The sequence below is a fragment of the Coregonus clupeaformis genome, unplaced genomic scaffold (genome assembly GCF_020615455.1).
Source record: "Coregonus clupeaformis isolate EN_2021a unplaced genomic scaffold, ASM2061545v1 scaf3531, whole genome shotgun sequence".
NCBI classification, from domain to species: domain Eukaryota; kingdom Metazoa; phylum Chordata; class Actinopteri; order Salmoniformes; family Salmonidae; genus Coregonus; species Coregonus clupeaformis.
In genome coordinates, this window is record NW_025536985.1 from 1 (window position 1) to 14,801 (window position 14,801).

Consider the following 14,801-nt stretch of genomic DNA (forward strand, 5'->3'; position numbering starts at 1 on the left):
TCATATGTCCAATACAGTGAGGGGAAAAAAGTATTTGATCCATTGCTGATTTTGTACGTTTGCCCACAGACAAAGAAATGATCAGTCTATAATTTTAATGGTAGGTTTATTTGAACAGTGAGAGACAGAATAACAACAAAGAAATCCAGAAGAACGCATGTCAAAAATGTTATAAATTGATTTGCATTTTAATGAGGGAAATAAGTATTTGACCCCCTCTCAATCAGAAAGATTTTTGGCTCCCAGGTGTCTTTTTTACAGGTAACGAGCTGAGATTAGGAGCACACTCTTAAAGGGAGTGCTCCTAATCTCAGTTTGTTACCTGTATAAAAGAGACCTGTCCACAGAAGCAATCAATCAATCAGATTCCAAACTCTCCACCATGACCAAGACCAAAGAGCTTCGTAGGGATGTCAGGAACAGGATTGAGACCTACTACAAGGCTGGAATGGGCTACAAGACCATCGCCAAGCAGCTTGGTGAGAAGGTGACAACAATTGGTGCGATTATTCGCAAATGGAAGAAACACAAAGTAACTGTCATCTCCCTTGGCCTGGGGCTCCATGCAAGATCTCACCTCGTGGAGTTGCAATGATCATGAGAACGGTGAGGAATCGCCCAGAACTACACGGGAGGATCTTGTCAATGATCTCAAGGCAGCTGGGACCATAGTCACCAAGAAAACAATTGGTAACACACTACGCCGTGAAGGACTGAAATCCTGCAGCGTCCGCAAGGTCCCCATGCTCAAGAAAGCACATATACATGCCCGTCTGAAGTTTGCCAATGAACATCTGAATGATTCAGAGGAGAACTGGGTGAAATTGTTTGGTCAGATGAGACCAAAATGGAGCTCTTTGGCATCAACTCAACTCGCTGTGTTTGGAGGAGGAGGAATGCTGCCTATGACCCCAAGAACACCATCCCCACCGTCAAACATGGAGGTGGAAACATTATGCTTTGGGGGTGTTTTTTCTGCTAAGGGGGACAGAACAACTTCACCGCATCAAAGGGACGATGGACGGGGCCATGTACCGTCAAATCTTGGGTGAGAACAACCTTCCCTCAGCCAGGGCATTGAAACGGGTCGTGGATGGGTATTCCAGCATGACAATGACCCAAAACACGGCCAAGGCAACAAAGGAGTGGCTCAGAAGAAGCACATTAAGGTCCTGGAGTGGCCTAGCCAGTCTCCAGACCTTAATCCCATAGGAAATCTGTGGAGGGAGCTGAAGGTTCGAGTTGCCAAACGTCAGCCTCGAAACCTTTAATGACTTGGAGAAGATCAGCAAAGAGGAGTGGGACAAAATCCCTCCTGAGATGTGTGCAAACCTGGTGGCCAACTACAACAAACGTCTTACCTCTGTGATTGCCAACAAGGGTTTTGCCACCAAGTACTGAGTCATGTTTTGCAGAGGGGTCAAACACTTATTTCCCTCATTAAAATGCAAATCAATTAATAACATTTTTGACATGCGTTTTTCTGGATTTTTTTTTTTTGTTATTCTGTCTCTCACTGTTCAAATAAACCTACCATTAAAATTATAGACTGATCATTTCTTTGTCAGTGGGCAAACGTACAAAATCAGCAGGGGATCAAATACTTTTTTCCCTCACTGTACATATCCAGTGTTAAGTGTTGATGTTCAGGCATCCTGCTATTGAAGATAATTTTTTATTTTATTTCACCTTTATTTAACCAGGTAAGCCAGCTGAGAACAAGTTCTCATTTACAACTGCGACCTGGCCAAGATAAAGCAAAGCAGTGCGATAAAAACAACAACACATAGTTACATATGGGGTAAACAAAACAAAGTCAAAAATACAAACAGAAAATATATATATACAGTGTGTACGAATGTAGTAAGTTATGAAGGTAAGGCAATAAATAGGCCAAATGCTGTTATGTCTAGAATAGTACATCAACCTATAGACCTAGATATAAACATGGATAACAACAGTGAGGGAATGGTCTTGTAAAGCAAGATATTTTTCGTGCAAATCTGTATGCCTAACAGTATAAACTTTATTCAATGAAGATTGAAGGAATTGAGAAAACCCTCGCTTTTTGTTTCACTCCAAGGTGAAGGACTCTGTTTCCCAGAAGACCATAGGTCTGATGCGGATGCAGTTCTGGAAGACTACAGTGGAGGAGATCTACAGGGACGACCCCCCAGTGCAGCCTGTCAGTGCAGAACTATGGAGGGTCAGTCTGGAGTAGACATCTTCTGTTTTCATTTTCATTAATACATCTGCAGTGCTGGATTTGTAATTGCGGCTATTATAGTCTACAGGATATCATTTAGACTTTGCATAGCATTAAACATAGCTTTTCCAATGCATTTGATATGGACTGTTTTAAACATCTTCAAATATCTCCTTTTGCAGGCGGTGAGGAAACACTACCTGACAAAGAGGTGGATGCTTAGGATAATCTCTGAAAGAGTAAGCAAATGTTGCATTTTAGGTCATGGATTTGTGTGGGTTCAATTCTAGTTATGTTTCATTTATTTGATGTATGTCTCTACTGTTGCCAACAGGAGAAAGACATGGAAGACAGAGCTTATAGAAACCTCCAGGAGTTGGAGACCTATTCAGAGAATACCCAGGCCTCACTACTGTACCTTCTTTTGGAGAGTTTAGGTGAGTATGTGTGTGTGCTTGCGTTTGTGCTTGACTCCACTGACTGAACGGAGTGTACAGCATGTGCATTGTTCTGTTCCAGAGGGGGAAAAAACATCTTCCAATGAAGTACCTCTTAGAAATGATGAGAATCGTGCTCGCCAATGCAGCACATTGACTAAAATGAGAAAGATGAGAATTGCAGCCACCTAATGGAATATTGCTCGGGAACTTTAATTGTGCCTTGTCTAATGATACCATGTACGCCTGGCGTTACAGAGCGCTCCAAGCCTAATTGCACATTGAAAATGTCATAAGAATGAGTCAATATAGCCACTGAACTCCTGTAGATTTTTGTTGAAAGGCTGGACAACAGAAATTACCCATCATTTCCACTCTACATTAAGTGAATTCTCAATAGATTCCATAGAGCCAAAGAAATGGATGACTATGACTCTGCTCCTTCCCTATTTGGAAAAACCTGACAGGAACAGTCACATTATACTGTGTATGTACAGTGCATTCTGAAAGTATTCAGACCCCTTGACTTTTTCCAAATTTTGTTACGTTACAGCCTTATTTTAAAATGGATTAAATAAATGTTTTCCTCATCAATCTACACACAATACCCCATAATGACAAAGCGGAAACAGGTTTTTAGACATTTTTGCACATTTATTAAAAACAGAAATACCTTATTTACATAAGTATTCAGACCCTTTGCTATGAGACTCAAAATTGAGCTCAGGTGCATCCTGTTTCCATTGATCATCCGTGGGATGTTTCTACAACTTGATTGGAGTACACCTACAACTTGATTGGACACGATTTGGAAAGGCACACATCTGTCTATATAAGGTCCCACAGTTGACAGTGCATGTCAGAGCAAAAACCAAGCCATGAGGTCGAAGGAATTGTCCGTAGATCTCCGAGACAGGATTGTGACGAGGCACAGATCTGGGGAACGGTACCAAACATTTTCTGCAGCATTGAAGGTCCTCAAGAACACAGTGGCCTCCATCATTCTTAAATGAAAGAAGTTTGGAACAACCAAGACTCTTTCTAGACCGGCCAAACTGAGCAAACGGGGGAGAAGGGCCTTGGTCAGGGAGGTGGTCACTCTGACATAGCTCCAGAATTCCTCTGTGGAGATGGGAGAACCTTCCAGAAGGACAACCATCTCTGCAGCACTCCACCAATCAGGCCTTTATGGTAGAGTGGCCAGATGGAAGACACTCCTGCGTAAAAGGCACATGACAGCATGCTTGGACTTTGCCAAAAGGCACCTAAAGGACTCTCAGACCATGATAAACAAGATTCTCTGGTCTGATGAAACCAAGATTGAACTCTTTGGCCTGAATGCCAAGCGTCACATCTGGAGGAAACCAGGCACCATCCCTATGGTGAAGCATGGTGGTGGCAGCATCATGCTGTGGGGGATGTTTTTCAGCAGCTGGATCGAGGCAAAGATGAACGGAGCAAAGTACAGAGAGATCCTTGATGAAAACCTGCTCCAGAGCGCTCAGGACCTCAGACTGGGGCGAAGGTTCACCTTCCAACAGGACAACAACCCTAAGCACACAGCCAAGACAACGCAAGAGTGGCTTCGGGACAAGTCTCCGAATGTCCTTGAGTGGCCCAGCCAGAGGCCGGACTTAAACCGATCGAACATCTCTGGAGAGACCGGAAAATAGCTGTGCAGCGACGCTCCCCATCCAACCTGACAGAGCTTGAGAGGATCTGCAGAGAAGAATGGGAGAAACTCCCCAAATACAGGTGTGCCAAGCTTGTAGTGTCATACCCAAGAAGACTCGAGGCTGTATTCGCTGCCAAAGGTGCTTCAACAAAGTACCGAGTAAAGTGTCTGAATACTTATGCAAAGGGGTCTGAATACATTCCGAATGCACTGTATACAAAATAATGATTACTTGAACATGCAGATTGTTTTATGACTTGAGAGGGAGACTTAGAAGCAGGTCAAGCTGTATTCACTTGAGGGATTAATTAAGTGGCATAATTTCTGCATCTCAAATACCTGCGTTTCTGTGAATCATTCGCATCTTCTCTTGTGGAATGTCATTTATTTGCCCCCCTCTGCGAAGGAACCTGTCACACTTGTTCCAGTCTAATTGACTAGAAGAGACATCTGACTCAAAGCCTCAACCTATTTCAAGTACAGTGCACTCGGCATGAAAGCATTTCCCAGTTATTAATATCAAAGTGTGTGCTCTTCATTGTTGTGATAAATTATGTATACAAGAGAACAGTGTCTGTTTTAGCATGGCCCTAGTCAATCAAAAATAGTAACTAGGTTTCTGGGGTAAACTAGAAGACACATTCTTCTTGTACCTAGACAAAGCATATTTAATTCAATAGAGTTTATTTATTTGTTTTAAAAGTGGTGCAATGTTTTAACTTTAGTAATTTTCTGCCTTCCCTGATTCCTTCTGTGTGTGTTTTTGTCCAGGTGTGAAAGATGTCCATGCTGATCATGCTGCCAGCCACATTGGTAAGGCCCAGGGGATCGTGACGTGCCTAAGAGCCACACCCTACAACAGCAGCAGACGCAAAGTCTACCTACCTATGGACATCTGCATGCTGGTGAGTGACCATATCTGCAGCAGAGGTATCAAAATTATGACTTTCCTGCTGGTGACGTTTTGTACAGATGGATGCCATACTGCGATTCCAGATACACACACACAGGCCTTTATGTCACAGGATATTCCTGCTAGACTGGTTTGGCATTATCCACACAGTGAGTGAGTGTGTCACTACTCCAAATGGAGCATGCCAGAGGCACAGTTATAATGAAACCCCATGACAATGCACTGGCTGTAGTTACAAGGCAAATTCACAGCCTTTGTCTGAGCCATCTGTCACCAAGGCCTCTGAGCCACAGCTGGAGTGACAGGGGACTGTGTGCTGTGTGGTTTATGATGTGACATCAGAAGGTTAGTGACCTCATCAGGTTTATGGAGGCCTCCAGTTCATTTGCCTATTACTAATGTTTTGGCAGCTGGGGGGCGCTGTTGTAACATCATAAAGGTTTAGTCATGAGCTCAACTGAAGCCCCCTAGAGTTTCCCCCTACAGTCCATCTATGATTTTTCCCCCTACCTCCATCAATGTTAAAGCTTGCTAAAGCCTGGTGGGTTTTCTCCACTTCCTGTGTCATTAAGGGACAGTGAGTGCTTTGCAATTTTCCAATTATTTTCATCCGGTCATAAGTTCATTGCTCTGGTTGGAAGGACGGAAGGGACTGTTGGTGTCTGGGGATTTAACTACCGCAGCCTCTGTCCGTGGTGATGTTAAATGTATACAGGCTTTGGCATTGGAACCTCTGTATGTTCCTGTGTTGTTGTTGTTGTTGTTGTTGCTCCCATTGCTTGACAATAGCTTCTAGCCTAGCTAATAACTTGCAATACCAAGCTTCATTGCATTCAAATAGTATTGAAGTTACCCGACTTGATTGTTTAGTTTGTCAAGCTAACATGTGTAGCAGGATGTCTACAGACACCGACCGCCTTGTGCTTTTGGGCAATACAAATCTCCTTGTCATCATATTATTTTTAAACTATATCAAACTAAACTCCTTATTTGTGGAATAAGATTCAGATTACCCTGTTTATTTATTTTTTGCTGTCAAACTATCCGACTTCTACTCTGTTTCTAAACAACTTCTGTCTATCAGGGGGCTGACGTCCACAGTGCAGTAAACAGACCTCAAGGCAGCCTGAGGCCATAATAACAGTTTAAAGGAGAGAGAACTAAGATCTGACAATCGTTATACAGTGAGGGAAAAAAGTATTTGATCCCCTGCTGATTTTGTACGTTTGCCCACTGACAGACATGATCAGTCTATAATTTTAATGGTAGGTTTATTTGAACAGTGAACGACAGGATAATAACAACAAAAATCCAGAAAAACGCATGTCAAAAATGTTATAAATTGATTTGCATTTTAATGAGGGAAATAAGTATTTGACCCCTCTGCAAAACATGACTTAGTACTTGGTGGCAAAACCCTTGTTGGCAATCACAGAGGTCAGAGCGTTTCTTGTAGTTGGTGCCAAAGGTTTGCACACATCTCAGGAGAGATTTTGTTCCACTCCTCTTTGCAGATCTTCTCCAAGTCATTAAGGTTTCGAGGCTTACGTTTGGCAACTCGAACCTTCAGCTCCCTCCACAGATTTTCTATGGGATTAAGGTCTGGAGACTGGCTAGGCCACTCCAGGACCTTAATGTGCTTCTTCTTGATCCATTCCTTTGTTGCCTTGGCCGTGTGTTTTGGGTCATTGTCATGCTGGAATACCCATCCACGACCCATTTTCAATGCCTTGTCTGAGGGAAGGAGGTTATGTGCCTCCCGAGTGGCGCAGTGCCACTAGAGATCCTGGTTCGAATCCAGGTCTGTCATAGCCGGCCGCGACCGGGAGACCCGTGTGGCGGCGCACAATTGGCCCAGCGTCGTCCAGGGTAGGGGAGGGAATGGCCGGCAGGGATGTAGCTCAGTTGGTAGAGCATGGCGTTTGCAACGCCAGGGTTGTGGGTTCGATTCCCACGGGGGGGTATGATTTTTTAAATTTTTATAATGTATGCATTCACTAACTGTAAGTCGCTCTGGATAAGAGCGTCTGCTAAATGACTAAAATGTAAATGTAAAATGTTCTCACCCAAGATTTGAAGGTACATGGCCCCGTCCATAGTCCCTTTGATGCGGTGAAGTTGTCCTGTCCCCTTAGCAGAAAAACACCCCCAAAGCATAATGTTTCCACCTCATGTTTGATGGTGGGGATGGTGTTCTTGGGGTCATAGGCAGCATTCCTCCTCCTCCAAACACGGCGAGTTGAGTTGATGCCAAAGAGCTCGATTTTGGTCTCATCTGACCACAACACTTTCACCCAGTTCTCCTCTGAATCATTCAGATGTTCATTGGCAGCTTCAGACGGCCCTGTATATGTGGTTTCTTGAGCAGGGGGACCTTGCGCGGCGATGCAGGATTTCAGTCCTTCACGGCGTAGTGTGTTACCAATTGTTTTCTTGGTGACTATGGTCCCAGCTGCCTTGAGATCATTCCTCACTGTTCTCATGATCATTGCAACTCCACGAGGTAAGATCTTGCATGGAGCCCCAGGCCGAGGGAGATTGACAGTTATTTTGTGTTTCTTCCATTTGCGAATAATCGCACCAACTGTTGTCACCTTCTCACCAAGCTGCTTGGCGATGGTCTTGTAGCCCATTCCAGCCTTGTGTAGGTCTACAATCTTGTCCCTGACATCCTTGGAGAGCTCTTTGGTCTTGGCCATGGTGGAGAGTTTGGAATCTGATTGATTGCTTCTGTGGACAGGTGTCTTTTATACAGGTAACAAGCTGAGATTAGGAGCACTCACTTTAAGAGTGTGCTCCTAATCTCAGCTCGTTACCTGTATAAAAGACACCTGGGAGCCAGAAATCTTTCTGAATGAGAGGGGGTCAAATACTTATTTCCCTCATAAAAATGCAAATCAATTGATAACATTTTTGACATGCATTTTTCTGGATTTTTTTGTTGTTATTCTGTCTCACTGTTCAAATGAACCTACCATTAAAATTATAGTCTGATCATTTCTTTGTCAGTGGACAAACGTACAAAATCTGCAGGGTATCAAATACTTTTTTCCCTCACTGTACATGCCGTGAATAATGGAGATAATTATCGAGAGCTTCAGTTTATTCACCCCATTAGAGGCCATATGCTCTCAGCATGAACAATTGTTTTGCTCGGCTAGATTAGTGATTTGAAGGAACAAATCTCTCCTGTGTGAATAAGTGGTGTGAACAAAGGGTGTGTGTGTGTGTGTGTGTGTGTGTGTGTGTGTGTGTGTCACCACCAGCACAGAGCCTCCCAGGAGGACTTCATCCGAGGGAGCCGGGAACAGAATGTGAGAGACGTGGTGTATGACATTGCCAGCCAAGCCCACGTACACCTACAACACGTATGTACCCTCATGAAATTAGGACAGCCCAGTGTTCCTCCAAAGTTATTTGGTGGGCTGTTCTTGCCAAGCAGATTTACTGCTTGCTTGAAAAACCAAGTCTTCAATAAGATTTGATTCAATTATGTTTTTCATCAGTCCTGGTAAAAGAAAATGGAGGGCTCTGATAGTGTGTTCTCATGTGGGATCAGTCGTTTTTGCTAATGGCTACTACAATGCGTTTTTTACCTGTACGACACTGACATTATCAATTAACGTTGATGAATATATAACTGTTTTATTGTGAGCTTCAAGTTATGGTTTGTTTGTATACAAAGGGGATTGAAAAGAAGCTGAAGTAGTCAGCAATTGATTAACTAGTAGCTAAGGTCCTAAACGATATTATAAACGCGATCGATAAAATACAGTACTGCGCAGCCGCCTTCATCGACCTGGCCAAGGCTTTAGACTCTGTCAACCACCACATTCTTATTGGCAGACTAAATAGCCTTGGTTTCTCTAATGACTGCCTTGCCTGGTTCACCAACTACTTCTCAGATAGAATTCAATGTGTCAAATCGGAGGGCCTGTTGTCTGGACCTCTGGCCGTCTCTATGGGGGTGCCACAGGGTTCAATTCTCGGGCCGACTCTATTCTCTGTGTATATCAATGATGTCGCTCTTACTGCTGGTGACGCTGGGATCCACCATTATGCGGACGACACCATTTTGTATACATCTGGCCCTTCATTGGACACTGTGTTAACAAACCTCCAAACGAGCTTCAACGCCATACAACACTCCTTCCGTAGCCTCCAACTGCTCTTAAACACTAGTAAAACTAAATGCATGCTCTTCAATCGAACGCTGCTTGCACCCGCCCACCCGACTAGAATCACTACTCTCGGCGGGTCTGACCTAGAGTATGTGGAAAACTACAAATACCTGTAAACTCTCCTTCCAGACTCACATTAAGCATCTCCAATCAAAAGTTAGATCTAGAATCGGCTTCCTATTTCGCAACAAAGCCTCCTTCACTCATGCTGCCAAACATGCCCTCGTAAAACTGACTATCCTACTGATCCTTGACTTCGGCGCTGTCATTTACAAATTAGCCTCCAACACTCTACTCAGCAAATTGGATGTAGTCTATCACAGTGCCATCCGTTTTGTCACCAAAGCCCCATATACTACCCACCATTGTGACCTGTACGCTCTCGTTGGCTGGCCCTCACTACATATTAGTCGCCAAACCCACTGGCTCCAGGTCATCTATAAATCACTGCTAGGCAAATCCCCGTCTTATCTTAGCTCACTGGTCACCATAGCAACACCCACACGTAGTCTGCGCTCCAGCAGGTATATCTCACTGGTCATCCCCAAAGCCAACACCTCTTTTGGCCGCCATTCCTTCCAGTTCTCTGCTGCCAATGACTGGAACGAACTGCAAGAATCTCTGAAGCTGGAGACTCTTATCTCCCTCACTAACTTTAAGCGTCAGTTGTCAGAGCACCTTACCGATCACTGCACCTGTACACAGCCCATCTGAAATTAGCCCACCCAACTACCTCATCCCCTTATTGTTATTTATTTTGCTAATTTGCACCCCAGTATCTCTATTTGCACATCATCTTTTGCACATCTATCATTCCAGTGTTAATACGAAATTGTAACTATTTTGCACTATGGCCTATTTATTGTCTTACCTCCATAACTTACTACATTCGCACACACTGTATATACAGTGGGGAGAGCAAGTATTTGATACACTGCCGAATTTGCAGGTTTCCTACTTACAAAGCATGTAGAGGTCTGTAATTTTTATCATAGGTACACTTCAACTGTGAGAGACGGAATCTAAAACAAAAATCCAGAAAAACACATTGTATGATTTTTAAGTAATTAATTTGCATTTTATTGCATGACATAAGTATTTGATCACCTACCAACCAGTAAGAATTCCGGCTCTCAAAGACCTGTTAGTTTTTCTTTAAGAAGCCCTCCTGTTCTCCACTCATTACCTGTATTAACTGCACCTGTTTGAACTCGTTACCTGTATAAAAGACACCTGTCCACACACTCAATCAAACAGACTCCAACCTCTCCACAATGGCCAAGACCAGAGAGCTGTGTAAGGACATCAGGGATAAAATTGTAGACCTGCACAAGGCTGGGATGGGCTACAGGACAATAGGCAAGCAGCTTGGTGAGAAGGCAACAACTGTTGGCGCAATTATTAGAAAATGGAAGAAGTTCAAGATGACGGTCAATCACCCTCGGTCTGGGGCTCCATGCACGATCTCACCTCGTGGGGCATCAATGATCATGAGGAAGGTGAGGGATCAGCCCAGAACTACACGGCAGGACCTGGTCAATGACCTGAAGAGAGCTGGGACCACAGTCTCAAAGAAAACCATTAGTAACACACTATCCCGTCATGGATTAAAATCCTGCAGCGCACGCAAGGTCCCCCTCCTCAAGCCAGCGCATGTCCAGGCCCGTCTGAAGTTTGCCAATGACCATCTGGATGATCCAGAGGAGGAATGGGAGAAGGTCATGTGGTCTGATGAGACAAAAATATAGCTTTTTGGTCTAAACTCCACTCGCCGTGTTTGGAGGAAGAAGAAGGATGAGTACAACCCCAAGAACACCATCCCAACTGTGAAGCATGGAGGTGGAAACTTGCTTTTCTGCAAAGGGGACAGGACGACTGCACCGTATTGAGGGGAGGATGGATGGGGCCATGTATTGCGAGATCTTGGCCAACAACCTCCTTCCCTCAGTAAGAGCATTGAAGATGGGTCGTGGCTGGGTCTTCCAGCATGACAACGACCCGAAACACACAGCCAGGGCAACTAAGGAGTGGCGCCATAAGAAGCATCTCAAGGTCCTGGAGTGGCCTAGCCAGTCTCCAGACCTGAACCCAATAGAAAATCTTTGGAGAGAGCTGAAAGTCTGTATTGCCCAGCGACAGCCCCGAAATCTGAAGGATCTGGAGAAGGTCTGTATGGAGGAGTGGGCCAAAATCCCTGCTGCAGTGTGTGCAAACCTGGTCAAGACCTACAGGAAACTTATGATCTCTGTAATTGCAAACAAAGGTTTCTGTACCAAATATTAAAGTTCTGTTTTTCTGATGTATCAAATACTCATGTCATGCAATAAAATGCAAATTAATTACTTAAAAATCATACAATCTGATTTTCTGGATTTTTGTTTTAGATTCCGTCTCTCACAGTTGAAGTGTACCTATGATAAAAATTACAGACCTCTACATGCTTTGTAAGAAGGAAAACCTGCAAAATCGGCAGTGTATCAAATACTTGTTCTCCCCACTGTATATGTTCTGTTTGTATTTTTGACTTTATGTTTTGTTTACCCCATATGTAACTCTGTGTTGGTGTTTTTTTTTTTTTATCGCACTGCTTTGCTTTATCTTGGCCAGGTCACAGTTGTAAATGAGAACTTGTTCTCAACTGGCTTACCTGGTTAAATAAAGGTAAAATAAAAAAATATGCGTCATTGATTTTGCATGTTTACAGACCTCTCTCCAAGTGTTATAAAACAGATTATAGATGTATTAGCCTGTGTTAATTAGTCATTTTACTCCGTTTTAACCTTTGTCTCCACAGGCCAGATCATTCAGCAAGAACATACCAGCTTCCGCCTTCCCTGCCTTCCTCCAAACGGTGGGTTGTTGTTGTTTTACAAGAATCATTAGTATGTATTGGGTTAGGTTGTGGTCACTGAATGAGGTAACATCATGAAAAGGGTCAAATTTACTGAAACGTTGACCAGACAAGACACATTAACTGAACTATGGGGCTTCTTTAGTCCTGGCACCAGGGAAGAGGCCAGGTGTGCGTGTTAGTTTCATTTCAAGTTCTTTTATCAATCATTTTTTTATTAATCCTCCAATCGTGTTCATCTGAACCTAGATAAGGAGGAGCAGCATCTGTTGAATGGTCCTTTCTCCTCGTCAACCACCTCCCAATATCCTCACGTCTCTCTGTCTAACCTATCCCTCCCTCCCATCACAGCACGCTCTCCATCAGGAGGCCAGACAGACCTTTTAATGCTCCAATTTAATCGCACCAGACAGACCACCAAGGGACTGCATTATGGGCTCTTACCACGGGCACTCTCAAAAGCAGTCTGATTCCCACAGAGAAGGGGTGTGAAAGAGAGCAATAAAGGAAGGGCAGAACATAATAACCAGAGCCTTGAGAATGAGGCCAAGGTGAAGAATTCGAGGTAGACAAATGGCCCGCATCGTGTGTTTATGTTTTGAAGGGTGGATGGTCACGATGCTTGAGTGCGCCAACCAGCAGGGGCATGATGGTAATCAGAGAAAGAGAGAGCGTTAATACACTCAGTTCTGTGTTCCTCTTCTATCCTCTCCATCCAGGATAATTTCCACAAATATAATGTTCTATTGCTGCCGGTGCTATAACTATGTTCCTCTGTTCTGATGCTTAAAAGGCTCTTTCCTCTCAGCTGCTGAATCATATGTTTTACGCCTGGCTGGCTTTGTGCGTCTAGGGCAAAGAGAAAGCACTTTGCTGAGCCCTGAGATGACGCTCACGCTTGCTACCACATGTATAGAATAAGGTCTGACACACTGTCACGAGAATTTTGTTATCTCAATGGTTGAAGTCAACTAATTCTTAAATCTTTGAATAATTCCCAGAGGTTGTAAATCTCTAGTTTAAATAATGAATTAAACAAAAAAAACTTTCTGCAATGGTCAGCCTTTATTCATGAGAGCGCTCTGTCCCAAAATGGACACGCAATCTTTTTATACACACACGTCAGAGGAAAAATCCCACCCCGCTTTAGGCGGGCTGTATTTTTCCACTGTACACATCTTGTAAACTCACACCTGGGTTTAGCTCATGTGGTTATCCTCTGCTCTCCTGACCATCAGGTCACACATACACACATACACACGCATGTTCTTATCATAGCCTACTCCTTGCTCGGGCAGGCTGCATTTTTTCTCTATTCCCATACATAGTTATCGCTGTTCTCACAATATTCTGCAAGCCTCTCACTCCCCTTCCCTGTGTGGGGACATCTGTTTTTGAAACCGGTCTCCTGTTATTGGTTTCAACGTTTTGCACTTCTGCTTGCCTAAGTACAAGACACAAATACTCTGTTGCTGGGCAAATATGCATCTTATATAAGCCCATTTGATTAACTCTCTAAGCTCTAGTCTACTAATAGTCATACATTATTAGTTTAACTGAGGGTGTGACATTTTAGTCATATCTTACTCACACATTTCTTTATCACACACACAACGCACACACACAGGTGTGTTGATGCTGTTTCCCTCTCTCTGGCTGCTGTTCTAGGTGGTGCTGGAGGACTACCTTCAAAAGGTGCGGCAGGTAGACTTTGATGTGTTCCATCCCAGCCTACAGAAAAGAAACCCACTGATCCCCATCCAGCTCTATATCCGCTCCTGGAAGAAGACCTATTGACCTGCATGGTGGGACATTATCTTTAGCCCTATCGTAATGTATACCAGGTTTCAACATCCGATTTCAGAAAGTCCCACTCGTATGTTGGTTTCTAAGTAGACCAATCTACAACAGTGGATTTCAAGAGACTCTTCCATCTATGACATCAGCACTCCCCAGAAAAGGATTCTGAGCTAAAACATGCCTTTGCCATCTAAACCAGTTCACCTGTGTTATTCCCTGTTGTAGACTAGACAGCTGAGGACCACAGACAGAGATTATTGTAAAGCAATAACTACAGTACTGGAGACTGAACTGAAGCACTGATATCTTGAATATTTTCAGTAATAAATCGTTTAGCCATGTTGATGGTCGATAAGTGTTTTCTCTCCTTCTTTAAAGCTCTTAAATAAGGATTTCACAACCAAAATAACAGTACTGTATGTCCTTGTGAATTATGATGACATTTAAGAAAATGTAGAGCTTTTTACTTGACTTAAGTATGATTATCACTGTCATATTTGTGTAAAAGGCTGTATTCACATTCACAACATAGCTTTTTACCAGCACAAAATGATATGGTACTGTTGCTCCTGACAACCGTTTACGGCCAAAGTAGGATGCAAGCGTATAATTAGCATATTGCTTAGTTTACCAGCAGATTTCCGCCTCCACAGTTGATCGTTTTGATCTGGACCAGATGCCAGGTTGTGGAGTTGAAAAGAAAAGGTCAATTTTGAACTGTTTATGTACTTTTAGGTT

At 43.4% G+C, this 14,801-nt stretch overlaps 1 protein-coding gene across 1 annotated transcript; it reads left to right on the forward strand.

Annotated features, from left to right (window-relative positions):
* The first annotated feature begins 1,930 nt into the window (after window positions 1-1,930).
* Window positions 1,931-14,432, forward strand: LOC121570025 (NADH dehydrogenase (ubiquinone) complex I, assembly factor 6). Its single transcript, XM_045220303.1, has 7 exons — window positions 1,931-2,206; window positions 2,389-2,445; window positions 2,541-2,643; window positions 5,090-5,223; window positions 8,498-8,599; window positions 12,207-12,263; window positions 13,932-14,432. The coding sequence occupies exons 1-7, from the start codon at window positions 2,120-2,122 to the stop codon at window positions 14,058-14,060; spliced, it is 669 nt and encodes a 222-aa protein (XP_045076238.1). The 5' UTR covers window positions 1,931-2,119; the 3' UTR covers window positions 14,061-14,432.
* Window positions 14,433-14,801: the final 369 nt, after the last annotated feature.

Bases quoted from the DNA above. Each gene is read 5' to 3' on its own strand.
- LOC121570025 (XM_045220303.1), top strand. From the start codon at position 2,120: ATGCGGATGCAGTTCTGGAAGACTACAGTGGAGGAGATCTACAGGGAC. The intron at 2,446-2,540 runs GTAAGCAAATGT...TGTTGCCAACAG, and splicing joins TTAGGATAATCTCTGAAAGA to GAGAAAGACATGGAAGACAG. The intron at 12,264-13,931 runs GTGGGTTGTTGT...CTGCTGTTCTAG, and splicing joins TCCCTGCCTTCCTCCAAACG to GTGGTGCTGGAGGACTACCT.